This window comes from Nomascus leucogenys, chromosome 4, assembly GCF_006542625.1.
Source record: "Nomascus leucogenys isolate Asia chromosome 4, Asia_NLE_v1, whole genome shotgun sequence".
Classification (NCBI taxonomy): Eukaryota; Metazoa; Chordata; class Mammalia; order Primates; family Hylobatidae; genus Nomascus; species Nomascus leucogenys.
Window position 1 is genome coordinate 68950733 of NC_044384.1, and position 22410 is coordinate 68973142.

The 22410-nt window shown below is 36.2% G+C and overlaps 1 protein-coding gene across 2 annotated transcripts in view; it reads left to right on the forward strand.

Moving 5' to 3' along the window:
• VAPA (VAMP associated protein A) overlaps window positions 1-22410 on the forward strand; it is a 44136-nt gene that overhangs the window by 15077 nt on the left and 6649 nt on the right. Inside the window, exons 2-6 of one of the 2 annotated variants that reach the window (XM_030810766.1) lie at window positions 3232-3384; window positions 7535-7638; window positions 8410-8490; window positions 16309-16440; window positions 21747-21920. In XM_030810766.1, coding sequence (XP_030666626.1) covers window positions 3232-3384; window positions 7535-7638; window positions 8410-8490; window positions 16309-16440; window positions 21747-21920 — 644 coding nt within the window. The remainder of the gene's footprint in view (window positions 1-3231; window positions 3385-7534; window positions 7639-8409; window positions 8491-16308; window positions 16441-21746; window positions 21921-22410) is intronic. The other variant, XM_030810765.1, reaches the window with a different exon arrangement.

Consider the following 22410-nt stretch of genomic DNA (forward strand, 5'->3'; position numbering starts at 1 on the left):
TATATAAAATGACCAATATATGTAATTAAAAGTGTTAAAATATATTTGCCCTAGTTATACCATAAGGGAAAAAAAAGGAAGTAGTTTTATAATGGAATGCTCATTTTAAGTGTAAATGTTTGGGCGTGACTACACTAGAAGACATAATGAAGTAGTCAGATACTTGTACCCTACTTAAGTTTGTAGGTACAGTAGTCAGATGTTTGTATCTACTTAGGATGAGTAAGTTTGGATTTAAGAGAAATAAGACAAGAGTTATCCGAATAGTACTGACAGTTTTCTTAACATTGATAAAAGGGCAAAATAAGAATATGCCCTTTTAGGGCATATCGGTATATTCATGTGAATATAGGTAGATTCATGTGAAAGTGTCACCTACAAATGCCTGCTGACTAATTCAGATGCGTTGTATTGGTGATTCAGTTATCATGAGTGGCATTGCTATTGTTAGAATAATCTTCTGTAATGGTGAACTCACCTTTTAACATTTTGAAGAAAAGAGTACACATTTTTCCTGTTTTCACATAATAGATGAATACTTGGAAAAGAGGTTTTTCACCAATAGGAATTTCTGGAGGAGTATTTGAAAATTCAGTGCAGTGGAAACAGTACTTCATTGTGTGGGTCTGCATTGCAGAATGTCTACTGTCCTGTTTCCTGCCCCCACCCCCCACCCCCCACCCCCCACCCCAGTAGTACCACCCAATCATAATGCCTAATGAAAGGAGCAGTATCACCTAAAGGGTTATGTTTGTAGCACTTTTCAGTAAGGTATATAACTTCTCTTTTCTGAAGATCTTAAGGTAGATTTCTTCATCAGGCCTTTTAATCAGCAGCTCCGGGGGTGGGGTGGGGGTACATGATACAACCCCTCCATCCCTGAACTCAGCTCTCCAACTCATTTTACCTTCCATAAAAGTCAATGTAAAAATTTTTTGAATATTTACCTATGTATGTTTTTCTGAGGTGGGATATGGCTTTCATCAGGTTCTTAAAGGATTCTGTGACTCACAAAAGTGGACCAGATATTTCTTCCCATGACCTTTTTTAGCTATTAAATCTGGTTATTCCTTTGCTAGTGGTCATCAGTACTTGATAATTTTCCATTTTAAACTAGGAAAGGGGCTCAAACTCTTAGCTATCTGCTGGGAGCAACCCTCATTGAGAGGCTAGGTTAGAGGGATACAATGGAGCAGAAAATCTCAATTTAAATTCGTTAAGTGGGTTTATTATAGATAATTCTACATTTTACTCGCAAGGTTAACATGTCTTGTTAAGAATTTTGTTTTGAATTGCTGGGGTGTATTTCTTTTGATATATTATCGTCATCTTTAGATAATTTATATTTTTATGTCTAGAAAGCCCACAGTCTGTATTGACAATTTATAATCCCTGGTGGGCAGTATCATGAAACGTAAATACTATTTCAAAATTCGTACAACTCTGGTAGAGTTTGTTGATAAAAACTGACCCATAGTCATTTTAAAAATCAGTTTAAAAAATTATTTTACCTTAGTTTGGATAATTGGTACTTTTTAAACTTGGAGAGAATTAAATTAATAAAACATTTAATTCTAAAAACTTACATAATTATGTTATGAAAATACATAAATATGTAATTAAAATAATTAGGTATTCACATTATGGATTAGAGTTTTTCAAAATTAAAATTTTGTGACATGTCTTTTTGTCATGTTACTAAGAAATTGGATCTTTATTTTAATCTGTGCTTGCTACTAATGTTAAAGTCCTAGTCAAAATAGTCCTATAACATTTTACATTTTTAAGTGTTTGTAGTAATTATGGGTTTGAGAATGTTAAGAAATGGAATTTGCCTTTAAGAGTTCTAGTTTTATCAGTTCAAAACATATCTCCAGCCAGCCATTTTGTGGATTCATGTAGTGAAATGGACACATTGGAGTTTTTCGTCTTTACTCTCATACTAGTTTTATGGTGGAGTTGTTAATCAGATGCTTTTCAAAAAGAAAATGCAAGCATTTGGGGTTGAAGAAGCAGCAAGGGGTCTATGTTGTAAATGGAATGATTAGTTTGACCATACAAAGAAACAGGCAGTTCAGAAGATCATACTTTGTGATATGTATGCTTTTTTTTTTTTTTTTTTTTAAAATGCAGACTTGTTAGTTATATTAAAATGCTTTCTTTTCTATAACTGGTTCTCTGCCTTTATATGCTTTCTTCTAATTTTCACTCATTTTTATCTCCTTCCTCTCATCCTAGTTCCAAATTTTTATTTATTAGAAAATATTTTACTAGTCACAAACTTTAAGCATAGGATAAAATCATTTTACTTCTTAGGGCTTGAAATAAGTGTCTTTTAATGACACTTGCCTTTGTAAAATTTTAAAAGACATGCTTATTCTTGTTTAAGATTGAAATAAAGAAAAGCCTTTGTAATAATTGTCTTTGATTCCGGCCTTCTAGCTTTTTTTAAAAAAAATATAACTTTAAACATTGTTTTTAGAACCATTAAAAATTACTTTTGGAATACTTAGAACTGTGGTTGTTGTTCCCAACTGGAACATGTTTTTATCTTCTTCTTCCAAATTAACAGGTATTTATTTTGTTGTCTGAATTAATCTGCATAATTTTTCTTTAGGCTTTTCTTCAGCAAAATGGATCAGCCTTTTGGGTTCTTTGTTTTGTAATTTTATGTTGTTTGGGTGTAGAACCAAAGCTTAAAAACTTTGTATCTAGAGCATATGGCATGATAAACACTTAACAAATACGTGAGTGAATGAATGGATTGAATGAATGAACAAACAAAATTAAGGTGAAGCAAAAGCACTGATGTCATAGGGTGTAGGGTCTTTAGATGTAGAGATTTTTGCAGTTGGCCTAGTAAAATGCACTTGAAGATTGGCACTGGTTTGCAGACAACTGGGAAATTCTGTTATTTTCAGCAATGTGTTAACAACATACTGTAAAAATACAGTTGTAAAATTCATAGAGCAAAAGTTTCATAGTACTTTTTTGATAGAAATCATACATGTTTATGGTAGAAATTTTGTGAAATACAGGGAATGAAGAAGAAAGTATGACTTGTTTTTAAGTCTACTACCTGGAGAAAGGCAGTGTTAGTAGCCATTTGGGGTATTTATGCCTACAAATGTCAGCACATAATTGAAATTGAGGTTATATACTTTCAGTTTTGAATCCTTCGTTGTTGAGAATCCAATTAAATGTTTTCTCTTTAATTTTTAAACTTTACAGGCCCCTTCACAGATGTAGTCACTACAAATCTTAAATTGCGAAATCCATCGGATAGAAAAGTGTGTTTCAAAGTGAAGACTACAGCACCTCGCCGGTACTGTGTGAGGCCCAACAGTGGAATTATTGACCCAGGGTCAACTGTGACTGTTTCAGGTAGCACATCATGTTCTGAATTTATGTACATTTGAATTTTGATGTTTTATGATTATGTTTTTGTTTAATAAGGTTTCATCTGGAGGGAGGGAAATAATTCTTATATTATTCTGGCTTTGCCTTTTAAGATGTCTTGTTATTGTACTGTGCAAGCTGTTTGAAAAAATTTCTCACTCTCCTGTGTAGGGAGTATGGTCAGTTCATAAGAAATTATTGTCAGTTACAAACTTTATATCTAGTCTTTATTTCTACAGCTAACCACTACCTTCTCTGCCTTTGTTATTTTATCTTTGAAAAATTATATCATTTTTCTGATGGGTCGTTCTCCTTCAGAGCATGATCATATTACACATTGCATGCAGATATAGAAGTGTCATAATTCTTTTGCTTAAAAAGGTGCAATGCCACTTTTTTGCCTTCTGTGTCAAATCAGATGAGTCTTTATGCCTTTCATTGTAAATGTCAACAGTGTCCTGCGTGTGGAAACTTTATTTTTATTTTACTACTCTCTTATGTGTTTACTTGTCAAAGAAGTATGCTTGCCATATATGGATTGCTTACTCCTGCTATGGAGTTGATACTGGTACCATAGCTAATGCCCCTATAAACTGTTTCTTTCTTTCTCAGTCCCTCTGACTTCACTAATATAGCTGAGAAATAGGAAATAGGAAGTAAATATGAGAACTTACATGGTTCCATGTATTTTACTTAAGGGAGGACCGCTCAGGCTGCATTTACTCTTTTCTTTACAGCCGTACTTCTCAACTCCCACTATGTGCTGTAATAACACAGGGAGCAGGAACACACATGAATTCATCTCTCCCAGATTGGAATCTCTAGGAGCATGGCTTAGAAATGTGTACATTTAGGTCGGGCGCGGTGGCTTACGCCTGTAATCCCAGCACTTTGGGAGGCTGAGGCAGGTGGATCACGAGGTCAGGAGTTCAAGACCAGTCTGGCCAAGGTGGTGAAACCCCATCTCTACTAAAAATACAAAAAATTAGCCAGGCGTGGTGGTGGGCACCTGTAATCCCAGCTAGTCGGGAGGCTGAGGCAGAGAATTGCTTGAACTCAGGAGGCGGAGGTTGCAGTGAGCCGAGACTGCACAAATAAGACTCTGTCTCAAAACAAACAAACAAAAAAAGTGTACCTTAAAAAAAAAAAAAAAGCCTGGGTGATCTTGATAAGTAATCCTAAGATATTATATTAATTCTGTATCAGTTTTCAAGCCCACAGCAGAATTGGGTACAGAGAGAAAGAACCCCCAGGGTAGGGTCATTGAGAGAGTATTTAGAGGTGGAGCCTGACTGCAAAGGCCATGAAGGACAGACCATAGAGTTCTTGGTGACACTAAATCTTCCCTCAGCAGGTATAGCCAAAAACCTCAAGAGCTAAGAAAAAGATGTTTTAGTGAGTCTTGTGGTAAGGAGGCCTGAGGGGAGTGCTTTTCATGTTTCTTTGCTAAGTCTAATTCATCAGTTCCTGGGAAAGAGAGATGGGAAATAAAGATGAAGGAATGCATGCATTCTGGATGTTGCTGCTTTCTACTACATCTTTAAGCCTTTAGCACAATTGGAAGAAGAGAGAATTCTTTCTTTTTTTCTTTTTTGAGACAGTGTCTTGCTCTGTTGCCCAGGTAGGAGTGCAGTGGTGTGATCTCAGGTCACTGCAACTTCCGCCTCCTGGGTTCAAGTGATTCTCCAGCCTCAGCCACTCGAGTAGCTAGGATTACGGGCGTGCGCCAACATGCCTGGCTCATTTTTGTATTTTTAGTAGAGACGGGGTTTCACCATGTTGGCCAGGCTGGTCTTGAACTTCTGACCTCAAGTGATCCATCTGCCTTAGCCTCCCCAAATGCTGGGATTACAGGCATGAGCCGCTGCGCCTGGCCAGAAGATATAATTATTTCAATCCACATGGCTAAAAATAGTTGATTGGTACAAACAGTTATATCCCTAGGAATCCATACAACTATGCAGAATGACTTTTTCTTTGAGGGGCCTAGATTGCTGGTTTCTGTGTATTAATATTTCTTGAGAACATAACGTATCAAAGCACTTTCTCCCACAGAAACCTGACTTATTAAAACCTTCAGACAAACTGGTTACTGATTACGCAGACATGCCATTGGATTGCTCTACTTCAATTAGAATTTGGCTTTTCCAATTTTTAGTGTAGTGTATTTCCATTTACAGTCACTCAAAGCTATGCTTCTTCCAGCAACCTCCTCTATTAATTCTCTGTACTACATGCTCATTTCTCTTTTTCCCTGTGTCCCTTTGATGCTTTGCTTTTTGAATTTGCTTCAATTCGTGCACATTTTTATATATGTTTTCAAGATCGTCTTTGTCTTGTTATGTGGTCTGCAACCTAAATTAGAGTGTAACTGCTATAAACTTAACCATGTTATAAGTTTTTGTTTTATTCACAAATTTTTGGTTCATAGTGATTAGCTTATAATCATTACTCAGTGAAGGTTGCCAATGGAATTTTATTTAGCTTAAGCTGTATTTGGAGGTATTTTATCCAGTACATTTCCTGCTGCTGTGTATTTGGCCCCTTGAAAAAGTTGTCTTAACCTTGATAGCAGTTAATGGACTTCTCAGACACACCTTATGAATAAGACTTTATTACATAATTGTTATTTCTTACATCTATTTACCTGTGTTTATCTTTTTGAAAATGTGGAGATATATCTTAGAAATAATCTAAAGTTAGGGAAATAATTTCTGTAATACCATGTGCATATTTTGTGTAACTGTTGATTCATTATATAGTCTCTTATATTGGACTCACATAAATTTAGCATGACTTACAACCACATGGAACCTTAGAAAACTTAAAAGATGGGAAATTATAAATGCTTAAAAATTGCTCACGCTTGTAATCCCAGGACTTTGGGAGGCCAAGACGGGTGGATTACCTGAGGTCAGGAGATCGAGACCATCCTAGATAACACAGTGAAACCCCGTCTCTACTAAAAATACAAAAAAATTAGCCGGGCATGGTGGCAGGCGCCTGTAGTCCCAGCTACTTGGGAGGCTGAGGCAGGAGAATGGCATGAACCTGGGAGGCGGAGCTTGCAGTGAGCTGAGATCGTGCCACTGCACTCCAGCCTGGGCGACAGAGCAAGACTCCGTCTCAAAAAAAAAAAAAAAGCTTAAAAATTTTAAATGTTATTGAGACTGTAGAATAAATTTTAGAACTTGAGGCTATATGGTTTCCTTGTATACTTTTGTTTTCTTAGAAGATTTAAATAAATTCATAAACTCTGAAATAGATGTTTATTTAAAATACATTTTTGAAAAATTAATTATATTAAAACAATATATGGGCCATGTGCTGTGGCTCACGCCTGTAATCCTAGCACTTTGGGTGGCTGAGGAGGGCAGATCTCTTGAGCCCAGGAATTCGATACCAGCCTGGGCAAAATGGCGAAAACCCTTTCTCTACAAAAAATACAAAAATTAGCTGGGCGTGGTGGCATGTGGCTGTAGTCTTAGCTATTTAGGAGCCTGAAGTGGGAGGATTGCCCGAGCCCAGGGAGGTTGAGGCTACGGTGAGCTGAGATCGCGCCACTGCACTGCAGCCTCAGCAACAGAGTGAGACCCTGTTTTAAAAAACAAAAAACAGATGGTAGTGAGGTTTTAAGTTACTGAGTATTTCTCCTTTAAATATCTCAGTTGTATAATTTTAAATCAGAAAACACTAAAATGAAGCCTAAATTCATAAGTAGTTTTAATAACTTATATTCTGAGCTTATAGGCATTATAGTTAATGTTGGCAAAGTTTTGAAAATTTTCACAAACTGAGTTTAGAAAGGGCAAAATCACAGATTCATATTTAATTTTTAATTGCAATTGTTTATTTTATTGGTTGTGGAAAACTTAGTAAATTAGAAAGACAATTTAAAAATACTCGGGATCCATTAAGTTGATTCTGGATTCTTAAATATTCCAGTGTTTGGTTTCTTGAACCCTTCTTGGTTTTTTTTAAGTTTGCGTTATTTGTGAAGTAATAGGAATGATACTATTGCCAGATACTGTTTAAGGCAAATCCCAGACTTAGTATAATTTAATCTGTAACTGTTTCAATGTATGTCTTTCAGACATGCAGGAGACAATATAATATATCCTTTTTTCTTATTTAGTAATGCTACAGCCCTTTGACTATGATCCGAATGAAAAGAGTAAACACAAGTTTATGGTACAGACAATTTTTGCTCCACCAAACACTTCAGATATGGAAGCTGTGGTAAGTATAGAAGAAGAATTTATTTTGGGGAGTGGAGTTTAAACTGTGGGTTTTGTTTAGCAGTCAGTAGAAAAACTTAATTTCTAAAAACTAAAAGTTAAATTCAGGTTTTTAAAAAACTGCCAATTCATTATAGATAATCCTAACTTAAAGAATGAAAGAATTTTTAAATAGTATTTTTTTTAGAAACAATTTAGAAATGCTGCTACTGGCCTGGTGCAGTAGCTCACACCTGTAATCCCAGCCCTTTGGGAGGCCAAGACGGGAGTATCTCAAGCCCAGGAGTTCGAGACCAGCCCAGGCGACATGACAAGACCCTGTCTCTACAAAAACAAACAAATAACAAAAAAACCACCACCACAACAACAAAAATGAGCTGGGTATAGTGTTGGACGCCTGTAGTCCCAGCTACCCAGGAGGCATGGGAGTATTGCTTGAGCCCAGGAGGGGCCACTGCACTCCAGCCTGGGAGACAGAATGAGACCAACTGGAAAAAAAGAAAAAAGAAAGAAATGCTGCTCCTCAGAAGAAAGTCCTGTGGTTGCTAGTGATATGATCATGATTTTAATGGATGATGATAGTAGCTCTAGGATTATATAAAGGTTCTGTGACATTAGCCGATAACAATGGCAGGGTGATCAATAAAGAGTGCACCAGTGTATTTCAGCCAAGCCAGGCAGCTTCACTCATCTTTTAGCTGTCCTTTGAGGTGAAACTTACTTACCATGATCATACCTCCTATGTCTCATGTTTGGTTTTGTTTATTTTTAGTGGAAAGAGGCAAAACCTGATGAATTAATGGATTCCAAATTGAGATGTGTATTTGAAATGCCCAATGAAAATGATAAATTGGTAAGTAGGAGAATGTAAAAAAAATTGGGAGCTGTTGAGCTCTCAGTTCCTTTGATTAATTTTGCTTCTATTTTTGACCTTTGAGGTATGTGTGATATAGCTATTTCACTTCGTAAGACTCAGTGGTTAAGTTATAAAAAACTTGACATGGCTTTTTTTTTTTTTTTTTTTTAAATAACATTTTGTTTATCCAAGAAGAGAGACAGACTCACTTTTAGGTCCAGACTGCATCCTGGAGAAGAATCATTTAAGTCTACCAGATTTTTTGTGACGTAAACCACTACAAGTTCTTTTTTAGAATGAGATGTGTATACATAATTTAAAAATACATATAAATTGCTTTTTGGCCACTGTGTACCAGCAGTTTGGGGATAAATTCACTTACGTGGACAGTTTATTCCAGGTTTAGTTATTCCCAGGTATTTTGCTCACTTTTGTTTTTAGTCAAATCCATCTGACTGTATTCTTTAGTAAATAATTGTTACGCTGCTTACTCATCAGTGTAAGTCAAATACAGTTTGGGGGACTGAGGGATGTATTTGTTTATTTAAAAACAAAAAGTAGTCTGAACGTACAGAGTGGATTATAGTCACTACCTTGTCCTTTTCCCTGTCTGGATTGCAAATTTGAATCTTTTCCTATGGTAAGAGAGACTTGAAAGATAAGTTTTTCTGTGTGTGTATGTGACTTAATACATACAATAATATGGATAAATAGAATGGTTTGGCACAATTTGGTTACAATCTGACATGACTACTGCCTTAATCTGGTGGCCATTTGCTCTATTGAAAAGTAAACATGCAGATTAAATATGTGGGTTCAGTTACTGTGTTCCTCTCTCAGGATAAGCAGAAATGAAAAGGTCTCTGGTAATTGGGTGTTGACCAAATTATATTTTGAATTTTTAAAATGCCTCTTTTAAGTGATTTTTGAGGTATTTGCCAAAAGCAAAAAAATGTGAACACATATATTCTCTCTGTAGAGTGTTAGATGGCCTGTGTATGCTTCCCATTTGGAGGTTTTCTTTTTTTCTTAGGTGGAGGGAAGCTAATAGTTTGCACAGTTCTTACTGTTGAAACCAAGAAAACAAAACAGCATGTTGTCTGGATTGACTTTTAAAAAAGAAAAATTGGATATTTTCTCACTTTAGAGTTTTATGTCATTTTTTACAGTAATTCGGTCAACATAAATCTGTCTTCTATCTGGGCTTCTCCTATGCTCTGGATAGCACACACTTTGAGATGTGTGAAAAGGATTGGAACCCCAGGTATTTGATACTGCTGATTAAGAGTAGCTCTCACTGGTTTGGAAACCAAACCAGAAGTTGATGGGAATGATATGGCAATGACAGTTGAACCTCACCATTTACACATCTTGGGTGAAAAGAGCAGTTATGGCTACCTATTCGTCTAGCCCATAGTTATCCAAGAAAGTAGTTTTGGGTTTGTTTTAGCGCTTGAACAAATACTGAATGGAGTTCCCAGAATCCCTTGCGGTGGAACTCGAGCAGGAGTAGTTTGAGCCTGGAACCTTTTCAGAGCCGGTATTACTAGTAACCTAAAAGCTGTTAAGTAACTTCAAAGTACTTTAGAGAATATCTGAGTCTGAACCTTGATTAGCTAGCTGTGGAATGTATTTTCACTAATTGGATTATCTGGACTTGTATATTAAATTGTAGGAAATATCTGCTAAAGATAATTTTTAAGATTTATTTTGAAAAATTTGAAGCACCTAGAAGAGTAGGTAGGAGGAGTACAATGAAGCTCTGTGAACTTATTAGTAGCTTTAACAATGACTAGTTTGTGGTTAAGCTTGTTATATATAAATCGTATTACTTCTTATCTTAGGTATTGTTTAAGGCAAATCCCAGACTTGGTATAATTTAATCTGTAACTGTTTCAATGTATATTTTTCAAAGTACTTTCAAAAAAGAGATAAAAGAGTTTTAATGACAGTACTGTTACTATGCCTTTAAAAATTTAGTATATCCTTAATATCAAGCTGTCCAGGCAGCATTAAAATTTGTCACAAATGTCATTAAAATTTTTGTTTTCTGCAGTTTGTTTGAATTAGATGAAAATAAAGTCCAAATCGTTTTTTTTTTTTTTTTTTTTTTTTTTTTTGAGACAGAGTCTTGCTCTGTTGCTCAGGCTGGAGCGTAGTGGCACGATCTTGGCTCACTGCAACATCTGCCTCCCAGGTTCAAGCAGTTCTTCTGCCTCAGCCTCTCTAGTAGCTGGGATTACAGGTGCATGCCTGGCTAATTTTTGTATTTTTTTGTAGAGACGGGATTTTGCCAGGCTGGTCTCAAACTCCTGACCTCAGGTGATCCACCTGCCTTGGCCTCCCAAAGTGCTGGGATTACAGGTGTGAGCCACTGCACCTGGCAAAGTCCAAATACTTCTATTGGATGATATGTTTCTTAAATCTCTTAGTTTGTTATGTTTCCTCTCTCTCTCTTTTTTTTTGCAAATTATTGAATGTTTTTATTATTAAACTAGGTTTGCCTATAGACTTTCCCACAGAATTGATTTGGTGATTCCATCCTTGTGGTGCCATTTAACCTTTTTTCCCTGTCCCTGGTATTTCCTATGATTGAAAGTTTGAAATGAGTGGTTCTCATCCAGGGGCAATCGATTTGCTTCTCTGGGGACTGTGCTTGGAAAAATTTTTGGTTTTCACGGCTGAGAGGTAGGTAAGGGTGCTACAGGTAACCTGTTTAGTGGGCAGAGGCCAGGGATGCCTTTCAACTTCCTGTGATGCACAGAACAGCCTCCACAACAAAGAATAATCTGACTTAAAATGTCAGTAAAGTTGAGATTGAGACAGTATGGCCTAGGTCTGTTAATTCATTTAAGATTGTCTAATGGTCATACTCTGTCATTCCTACTTCATACACTACTTACAATACTTGTATAAGGAGAAACTTGTGCTTGTGTAATATTTGGTTATTTAGTGGTAGAGTTTAAAATGGCAGAACAAATGCCAGTTTCTCTTTAAAGGTTTTAAAAAATGAGTTGGTTTATAAGCATCCCACCTCGTGATGTACAGTTGATCTTCCACCTTCCATCCTTTCTTTCTTCCCTGCTTACTTCTATATTGATAAAACTCATGAATTTAAACATATTTGAGTTTTAACTCTTGATAATTATTATTATTGGTGCTCAAATTGCCTGGTAAGGAGACTTTTCAAATTGGTTCTTGAGTTTTTTTGACCCTCATAGTCTTTGGTAATTTTCTTGTCTAATGTGGCAAGATTTTTCCAGGTCCAGACCTGGAAAGAAGTTCAGGGCCATTTCAGTGGGAGATGGTATTTCAGGACTACAATCGACGGAGTACCTGTGACAAAATTGATTTTTAATTTTATCAAACTTTATTCTATTCATTTTTTTGACCAAGGTAAGAGTGGAGGCCTATTTTTCATTTGAAGGTGCTTCTTCAAATGGTAAAATTTTAATGATAAAACTGTGTCAGCAGCGTATAGAATGATGTGGATCCTTTTATTTCTTGGGGTAATGATTGCATTCTATGGTTGGATTATGTTGGGTAATTCAAAATGTGCAAAATCCAATACTGATCCTGAGAAGAATGGGCGGGTACTTGTATGAACCCGCTGAAGTGGTGTTTCAGTATAGCAATACATAAATATAACTTAGGACTTTGATGGCTCACTGGCCTTGTCATTATGATTTTTGATGTTTTTGAGTGTTTACCATTTACATTTCAAGTTTTACACATAAAATGAGACTTAAAGATTGTAATATAGCACCATTTCAAATTTGTGTATTTCAAACTTGCAAAAATTGTGTCTATGATATTTAGGCTGGAAGCGGCCTTAATTGATTAATGTGTATGTTAAAGAGAGGCTAAAACACAATTGTGTTTTTATAAGGCAGTGTTTCCCAGTGTATTAGGTTGGAAGCGTTCTGTAGTCAGGTGAGCTTGGAAAAATACTGTAAATGTCTCCAAGAGGAATCACATCGTGTATTTGCCTGTTAAAGGCTCTGAGAAAATGTAACGGTAAAGAAATATATTTAACCCAGTTTTTTATTTAAAATAACCTAATTAACTTAGGAAATATCCGTGTTCTGAAAAAATATACTTGGGAAATACTATTCCTGCCTAAACTCACTGTTGTAGTATTAACTAACATACAGATTGTACAAAAAATGTTACTTACTGAGAAATGTGTTTAAACTCAGTGCAACCTGGCACAGACCCAACTCCATCTGGGTTGTTAGTTGATTATGTGACTTTCAAGTTAATCAGTTTAATGTTGCATCTCATCTTTTACAGAAAATATGAAATCTTAAGGTACCAAATCTGAAGTCTTATGATAGTACAAAATATATAAGAAGTTTTTGTTTCTAACAATTAAGGATAAAACCTTTTATATCTATCTAAAGATAAACAAAACACCTCTTTCTTAATATTTTATTCATGTGGTAATAAGACCCTATTGATAATTGTATCCTGCTGTTTCTAGGTCAATATTCTCTATAGATGAAGTTGATAAAACTGGTTAAAAAAAAGTTAGTATGTTTGACATGTTGGTTTCTATCTAGTATCTGTAGATAAAATTAGTAGTTAATATTCCTTTGTTTAGCATGAAATTTGGCTCTTTGGAAATTAGGGCATTATTGGATAGTATGATGCATAGATACAGTTTGTTAATTTACTTCAGATGAATTGATAAAATGCTGTAGGACGCTGAATCCTGACTTACACAGTTGCTGAAATGACACTCCCTTATTCAAAGAAAATACATTTCTAAATGTGCAAGGTTAACAAAAATGCTTTGAAAACTGTTGGTGATGTATTTTTTAAAAGTATAGAGTAGAAAACATACTTTTTATCTTAGAGTTACGATTGTGATATAGAGAATTCTTTGAGATCTTTCGACCCTTTATTCTTTTAGTTTATTAGTATGTTGTAAAAAGTATGTTAACTTAAGCAAAATCAGTTTAGTTTTTAACTGCGTTGCTGGTAACAACTTAGGATTTCACATAGAACTCTGTGGACGGCATTTGTATTTTTTTATTCAGCTTTATTTAGTGTTTAGAGCAGTGGACAAGTTCATAGGGGTTCCTTACACCTTTATTTTTTATTTCAATATATGCATACATTATTAAATGATCACCACAATCAAGCTAATTAACCTATCAATCACCTCAGATAAGCACCATTTTTATGGGTCACATTTATTTTAAAGAGTTGATCAAAATTTCATTTTTGGTAGTCAACTTAGAAAAATTTGGTTAGTGTTCAAAGCAGATTCTGCAATAGCTATCAATTGTTGATGCAGTCTCCTCAAATATTGTAGAGATAACAAGTCTTGAACTTTATGATTTTTTTTAGTGTGTCTTAACCCCAGTCCCTCACTTCCCCAGCTGCCCTTCCTGTATCTCTTTGCAGAAAGAAGTACAGTGGTATTTAAGTACTGTATTAGTCTGTTCTCACATTGCTATAAAGAAATACTTGAGACTGGGTAATTTATAAAGAAAAGAGGTTTAATTGGCTCACAGTTCTGCAGGCTGTACAGAAAGCATGGCGGCGTCTGCTTCTGAGGAGGCCTCAGGAAACTTCCAGTCATGGTGGAGGGCAAAGGGGGAGCAGATGCCTCACATGGTGGGAACAGGAGCAAGAGAGAGCGGAGGGGCAGTGCTATACTCTTTTTAACAACCAGATCTCATGAGAACTCTTATCATGAGAACAGTATCACGGGGATGGTGCTGAATCATTCATGAAGGACCCACCCTCATGATCCAGTCGCTTCCCAGCAGGCTCCACCTCTAACACTGGAGATTACAATTTGACATGGGATTTGCCGGGGCCACAGATCCAAACCATATCAAGTATGTTGTCTACGTATACCCCACTTGTTTGAGGATTTTGATCTTTTTATGGATGCTATTAATTCTTGGGTGTTTACATGTTTGGAACACATGAAAAAGAAGTATGATGTTATTTTGTTGATTTCTTTAGACTTTTTAGGACCTTGATACTGAATATATAAGTAAGGAAATGATTGAAGTTTGTGGTCATCTTATAGGATAAAAAATGGAGCCAGCTTTAGAAGCACAGTGGCTGAGTCCATGTTTTTATTTTTATAGTTTAAATAAATCATTTATTTGTGACAAAACAATTCTCATTTATTTGAACCATCCCTAAAGTATGGGCTACTTTTTGGGAAATAGCTTTGTGATTTGGATCATAGATAAGGTGCCCCAGGAAACTTAGGAACCCTTTTATTTTAGAACAAAAGGACTCAATATTCTTTCCTGGATAACAAGCATAAGCAAATACCATCCTTAAGCACACTAAGATGTGTCGTTACCCTAGTCCTCGGGATCAGCAGGTGTGTGCCAATACATTTCATTTTGTTAATGGCCCCTAGTGTCTTCAGTTGAGTTGTTGTCAGTGCTAGTACTGAAAGCCATTCAGCCTGTTCCCTGTATTGTTGACAGCTGGAGGCACATGATACGAAAGCGCTATTGTACAAAATAGGGTTCTTTGAATTATTAGCTCTGTTTGGATTGTCAGCTCTGTATATACATAATGTCCAATTAGTGGTAGTGGTTATTTTTTAAGGATCAAATGTGGTTTTATTATTTTTGAAGTTTTATGACCTATTCAGTTCTTTGTGTTCACTTCTAAAAGAATTTTTGAGGCCTTAACTCTGACATTTTCTAAATTTCTTAAATGTATTGCATTTCATTTATGTCCTCCATCTGACATTTGAAGGTGACATATTTTCTTTTCTTTTTCTTTTTTTTTTTTTGAGACGGAGTCTCGCTCTGTCTCACCCAGGCTGGAGTACAGTGGCGCGATCTTGGCTCACTGCAAGCTCTGCCTCCCAGGTTCACGCCATTCTCCTGCCTCAGCCTCTCCGAGTAGCTGGGACTATAGGTGCCCGCTACCACGCCTGGCTAATTTTTTGTATTTTTAGTTGAGACGGGATTTCACCGTGGTCTCGATCTCCTGACCTCGTGATCCGCCCACCTCAGCCTCCCAAAGTGCTGGGATTACAAGCGTGAGCCACTGTGCCTGGCCTTGAAGGTGACATATTTTCTGGAAAAAAATACTGATTTTTTTTTAATGAAGACTGAGGGGCTGTAAAGAGCAGGGATTTCAGGGGTCTTATAAAGACATTTTATGGTTGAATATACATTATTTTCTGTTGAGACAGAGAACAAATGGGATATCAGTAAGTATAATTAGGGAATCCCTATCCCACCTGTTTGTATAATACAGTATTACTTTTATCTATGAAAGGAATTTGAAAAGAAAGGAAGAGAACCATGGACTTAATGGTTATATGAGTCTTTAAGTGTGTTTATTGGCCTGGGATGCATGTGAGCGAGTGAGTGTATTGCGGGATAGGCTTTAAGTACAAGAGAGGTTTATGAAATTGTTCAGATGGAGTGTTATCAAAGATAAGAACACATGCAAGTGCTTGTTTTTCAGATCATTGACAATTATTAATTAGTAAAAAACATTAAAAGCCACAAAGATGGTATTCATTTTAAAACAATGTAAGGCTGGCATAAATTTTAATAAAGTATGTACATTTAATAGGTGCACGTAATGCAAGTAGATTATAACTAATTTTGTTTGGGAAATATAAAAAGCGAGTTCAGAAACTGTACTTTTGCTTTAACATAGCTATTATTAGTATTGTTTCTTATGCATTAATGCGTTTTTATAAAGTGTTAATGTTTAGAGCCTAATGCTTTCTGTGTCAGTCATTCCCAATATCATGCAGAAGAAATCAGAGTTCAGTGAGAGTCTGAGAATATGTTTCCCATGCCATCTCAGGGTATAACTCCACCAGGGAATGCTCCGACTGTCACTTCAATGAGCAGCATCAACAACACAGTTGAAACACCTGCCAGTTATCACATGAAGGATGACCCCAGGGGACTCAGTGTGTTGAAACAGGAGAAACAGGTTTGTTACAGGGAGCTAACAGACTTAGGAGTCTACTAGTGTTAATGGTTAAGTTAATGTAGATACCTAGCAGATAAGTGGTATTCTGAGTGTGTTGTATGAAGTAGATAGAATTGAACTATGCCTAAAATTACAGTAAAACTACAAAGCACTTAAAAATCATGCACACAAACTATTCTGTTCTAAAAAGCTTCTGAACTTAACTAAAATCTCAGTAGTGAGCAGGACGGTATAAGTGTGAACATTATGAAGTTGCTGTAATTTTTTTCTTTGAGATTTGGGGAATATACTCTTTTTTTTTTTTTTTTTGAGATGGAGTCTCGCTCTGTCACCCATGCTGGAGTGCATGGCACAATTTCAGCTCACTGCAACCTCTGCCTCCCCGGTTCAAGTGATTCTCCCACCTCAGCCTCCTGAGTAGCTGGGACTACAGGCACGTGCCACCATGCCTGGCTAATTTTTGTATTTTTTTGGTAGAGATGGATTTTCACCATGTTGGCCAGGCTGGTCTGATTAAACTCCTGACCTCAGGTGATCCACCTGCCTTGGCCTCCCAAAGTCCTGGGATTATAGGCGTGAGCCACCGTATGTGGCAACCACACAGTTTTAACAGATTGTTTATACTTTGATTTGCTTTTGCAGATGATATGTATACTAAGGCTTTAAAAAATTATTCTTTATCTAAATGTTTAATACTTTTTTTTGTGATTGGGAATTATTTATTCTGGTAATCATGATCCTAAAGAAACAGTAAATTGGTTGTTTAGAGTGGGAAAAAAAAATTTCAGGTAGCCTTGTTACTTAAATCCTGTCTCTTAATTCATAGGATAAGACCTTAATTCTGCCTCTCTCGGTTTATGACAGTACTCTTGACTTTAGCTTCTTACCTCCCTTTATCACTCCTGTTAGTTGTAAGAATGTAGCCCCACGTTTATGTCCTTTATCTCCTTTGTTCTTCCCAAGGCTTCTTTGCAAACTTTTTCTTGTATTTCCGATTCCTAGTTCCCTCTTTTTCTAATTAACCCCTAGTAAAAATACTTGGAATATTAGAATTGAAATTCTGATGGTTGTTAAAAAAGAATACAGAAGTATAGTCATGCATTTCTTAAGGATGGGGATATATATTGAGAAATGCGTTGTTAGGTGATGTGTTGTATAAACATCATAGAGTGTACTTACAAAAACCTATATATGGTATTGTCTGTTGCTCCTAGGCTACAGACTTATATAGCCTGTGGCTGTACTACAATGGTAAGTATTTGTGTATCGAAACAATCTACACTGAACTTATTCAACCTGCAGCCTGCGGCCCACACGTGGCCCAGGATGGCTTTGAATCCAGCCCACCTCAAATTCGTAAATTTTCTTAAAACACTATGAGATTTTTTTTATGTGATTTTTTTTTTTTTTTTTTTTTTAGTAGCTCATTAGCTATTGTTAGTGTTAGTGTATTTTATGTGTGGCCCAAGACAATTTTTCTTCCAGTGAGGCCCAGGGAAGCCAGAAGATTGGACACCCGTGACTATACACAGAAAAGGCGCAGCAAAAATATGGCATAAGAGATAAAAAAAATTGTATATCTGTATAGGGCACTTACTGTGAACGGATCTTGCAGAACTGGAAGTTGTTTTGGGTGGGTCAGTGTGAATGAGTGGTGAGTGAATGGGAAGGCCTAGGACATTACTGTACACTGTAGACTTCATAAACACTGCACACTTAAGCTACATTTATTAAAATTTTTTTCTTTAATCTTTCTGTAATTTCATAAACTCTAAAATTAAAATTTTTGACATAAAGCACAAGCACAGTGTATAGATAAATATCTTTTTAATGTCCTTATTCGCTGCTTTTTTCTATTTTTTAAATAAAATTTTTTAAAAAACTTTTTTTGTTAAGACTAAGACACAGCACACACATTAGCCTAGGCCTACACAGGGGCGGGATCATCAGTATCACTGCCTTCCACCTCCACATCCTGTCTCACTGGAATGTCTTCAGGGACTGTAACATGCATGGAGCTGACATCTCCTATGATAACAGTGCCTTCTGGAATACCTCCTGAAGGACCTGCCGGAGACTGACTTAGAGTTAACTTTTTGTTTTCATAAGTAGAAGGAGTACACTCTAAAATGAATGGTAAAAAGCATAACACAGTAAATACATAAACCTGTAACATAGTCATTTATTACCAAGTATTCTGTATTGTACATAAATCATATGTGCAATACTTTTATGTGACTGGAGTACAGTATGTATATTTACACCAGCATCACCACAAACGTGAATAATGTATTGTGATAAGACCTCACTAGGTAATAGGAATTTTTCAGTGCCATTATAATTGTATGGGAACACTGTCATATGTACGGATCATTGTTGACCAAAACATCATTATACAGTGCATGACTGGACAATTCATAGATGGAGGATTACTGCAGATAGGCTAAATAATATAGTGGAAACTGGACAAGATTGGTTTACTGTTTTAGTTGATACACACCTTGACCTTCCAGCTTATTCTGAATTGCAGTGTTAAATGTAAGGTTACTATTCATCAATTTACTAAGAGTCACAGCATGTTGAATCCCTCTGGTTTGCTTGTTTCATGGTTCTCAGAACAACCAGTCTTCTCTTTCTAGAGCAGTTTGAAGCAACTCTCAAGAAACAAACTGTTTTATTGGAGCCAAACCTCACTAATGGAGGTCCTGGATGGAAGCATATACTTAAAGTTACACCTGCTTAATATTTTCCATCAGGCTCTTCAGATTGTCACTCTATGCATGACTCAAACCCCACTCTCCCATCACACTTCCCCTCATTACATATACATATGTAGCATAACATATACGTATGTAGCGTATGTATATGTAAATAAATTAGATTTTTTTGCACCTGTTGTGTATGTTGACTGGTTTGTAAGGGGCCTAGGTAGTATGTGATACAACTTATTGGGCACACTTTTGAAGTGCGTTTCAGCTTCACTGTATTCTTTGCATTCTATTCTCTTTATGCTCCACATATTGGTTATCATTTCTTCTCCTTTTTGTTACAAAAGCAGTATAACATTTTTAAGAGAAATTCAACAAAAAAGAAAAATCTAATTCTATTTGCTTAGATAAATTCTTATCTAATTCCAAGTCTAATTCTTTTAGAAAAATCTAAATCTAATTCCAATCTAGTTATCTTTTTATGGAATGTCTTCTTATGGACATGTTACTTAAAATTCGAAAGAATGGAAAGCTGCCCATCAAATGCTTAACAAAAGTGAAATGTTTAATTTTGGCAAGGCATAGAATAGAATAATGACATGTCATTTAATAATAGTAATATAAATAATGGTTTTGTTGATTTGACAAGATTGTGAGAAATGACTTTTTCCCTTCCCTCCATAATTTAAAATTTTATGCAATGTAAAGAATTTAAAAATAATAATCCAGTTGTCGAGCTTGATGATTCTTTTAGTTTTTTTCTCTTTGGTGTTGACCCCATGTATATCTTTTTTCCCCCTTTTGGAGACAGGGTCTCACTCACCTGGGCTGGAGTGCAGTGGCACGATCTCGTCTCATTGCAACCTCCACCTCCTGGGCTCAAGCCACCTCGGTCTCATGAGTAGCTGAGATTACAGGTGCACACCACCATGCCTGGCTAATTTTTAAAATTGTTGTTTGTAGAGACAGGATCTCCCTCTGTTGCTCAGGCTGTTCTTGAACTCCTGTGCTCATGCAGGCCCACCCATCTCAGCCTTCCAAAGTGTTGGGATTACAGACATCAGACATGGTGCCCTGCTTCATCCTCTTAAGTTTTTTGTCAATTTTCTGGTATGGGTATGATACTTTTTCCCAATTCTTAACCAAAACCTAAAAGTTCTATTGCCATATTGGTGGCCATTGCCACCTCCTTTATAGAGGAAGTCAGTGTGCCAACTTCATTATCAGAAGTTGGATTTGTGCTAGGATAGAATTTGACCACACTGAAAATCATTTTGAAATGAGTTCTAACTACTAAGGAAAAGAATAGGAAAAAGTATTGGCAGGGTAAAATATATCTGAAACAGTTTTTTAATAATAGGGGTGGCTATTATTAGATTGGTTGGGGTGGGAGAAATTGGGGTGAAGAACAAAAAAGCTAGCAAGAGAAAAACTCAGAGAAAGAATTGAAGTAGGCTTCTTTAAAACATTTCTTAACTGGGAAGCTTGAAGAAAAATGGAATAATCTGCCGACAGGTCACATACATACTGTTGTTCATTAGAACCTCATAAATTTTCATCTTTAAATAGATTTTACATGGATTTAGGCATACTAATCAGATGACATCCCCTTCATAAGAATAACAGGTTTTGCCCTTTGAACAAACAATCTGTTTATACTTAATATAAATTTGGCAGCTGGGATGATGTGGTAGGTATGCAGCCTCTGATAAATCTTATGAGTATTGTGGAATGCCATAAAGTTGGTTTTGTAAATGTCTTTGTTAGCAGTTTATAGCTGAATAAAGCAGATTTTATCTAAAATTATTTTAAAGCAAGTATATTTAATTAAAATGAAAAAAGCTTGTTACACTAATACTGCTATGATGTGTGGTGACATAAATGCTGTTGGGGTACTTCAGACAATGGGCTGAAGAATACATAGGTGCTGTCATAGATGTTTATCTCCAGGCCTTCAACACTAGCTTCAAATGGTTCAATGTTGGTGAGGATTAAGATTTTGGGGCTCATAGTCTTCAAAGCATGCTAAGTGGTACTGTGATGTTGAATCACGTGAATTAAAGCAAACAGCATTACTAAAGATGATAAATTAATAGAAGTTAGCTTTTTTTGGGCATGTTTTTTCTTAGGTAGTTTCTGATTTTATTGGAATGATTACGATAATATCCCCCTACCCCCCAGAACCTTATTTGAATTGCAGAACCAGAGCACAGAAAATGACCTTCATATTTGGATTTTGTTGACGTCATTCAGCATACTTTCATTGAATAACTACTCTTGACCAAAGTGCTGGGTTTAGGGGTAAATACAAAGAGAGATGGCTCTTGCTCTCTCGGCCTTTGAAGTATTACAGGAAAGAACTTGAACAATAATTATTAAGATACATAATAAAGTGCTATGGTAGAGGTACGTGCCAGGGATTATGGGAATAGAGGGAGTGGGCTGGTTATTTAGACTAATCTGACTGCTGACATGTACTGATTTAGGCCTTTTAAAGAGTTTTTCATAAGCAAAGATGTAGAATTTGTGTTTTTATTTGTTTAAAACCTGTAAGGAGATTTGGTTAGTTAAAAAATTCCCAATATCTTTGTAATGCAGAATGACATGGAACCTAGCAAAGCTGTTCCACTGAATGCATCTAAACAAGATGGACCTATGCCAAAACCACACAGTGTTTCACTTAATGATACCGAAACAAGGAAACTAATGGAAGAGTGTAAAAGACTTCAGGGAGAAATGATGAAGCTATCAGAAGAAAATCGACATCTGAGAGTAAGTTCTGTTGGTTGAAAATAAATTGGTTGAAATGAAGGTATAGGACATGTGAGTGTTATTAGGCCATTTTAGCAATTAGCTTTTAAATTTTTCCTTGGTCAGCTCTTTGTTCTTTTCCCCAGTGCCTTTGCTCCCCACCCTACTCCTCTTTTAACAGTCTTCCCGTGGTTTCTCATTGCTGCAAGTCCTTACCTTAGCACACATTCTAATTATTTGTGATCTGGCCTGCAGCATTGCCAGCTTCTGCTCTTGTTTCTCCTGTCCTTCGCATTTTGTGCCCTAGTCATACTGAACTGCCTAGGATTGTGTTGTCCCACATGATAGCCATTAGTCACCTAGGGCTGTTGAGCACTTGAAATGGGATTTGTTGAAATTGAGCTGTGCTGTTGAGTGTAAAATACTGATGTTGAAGAGTTAGTACAGAAAAAGGTAAAATCTTTTTTTTTAATGGTTACATACTGAAATAGTAGTTTGGGTGTATTGGGTT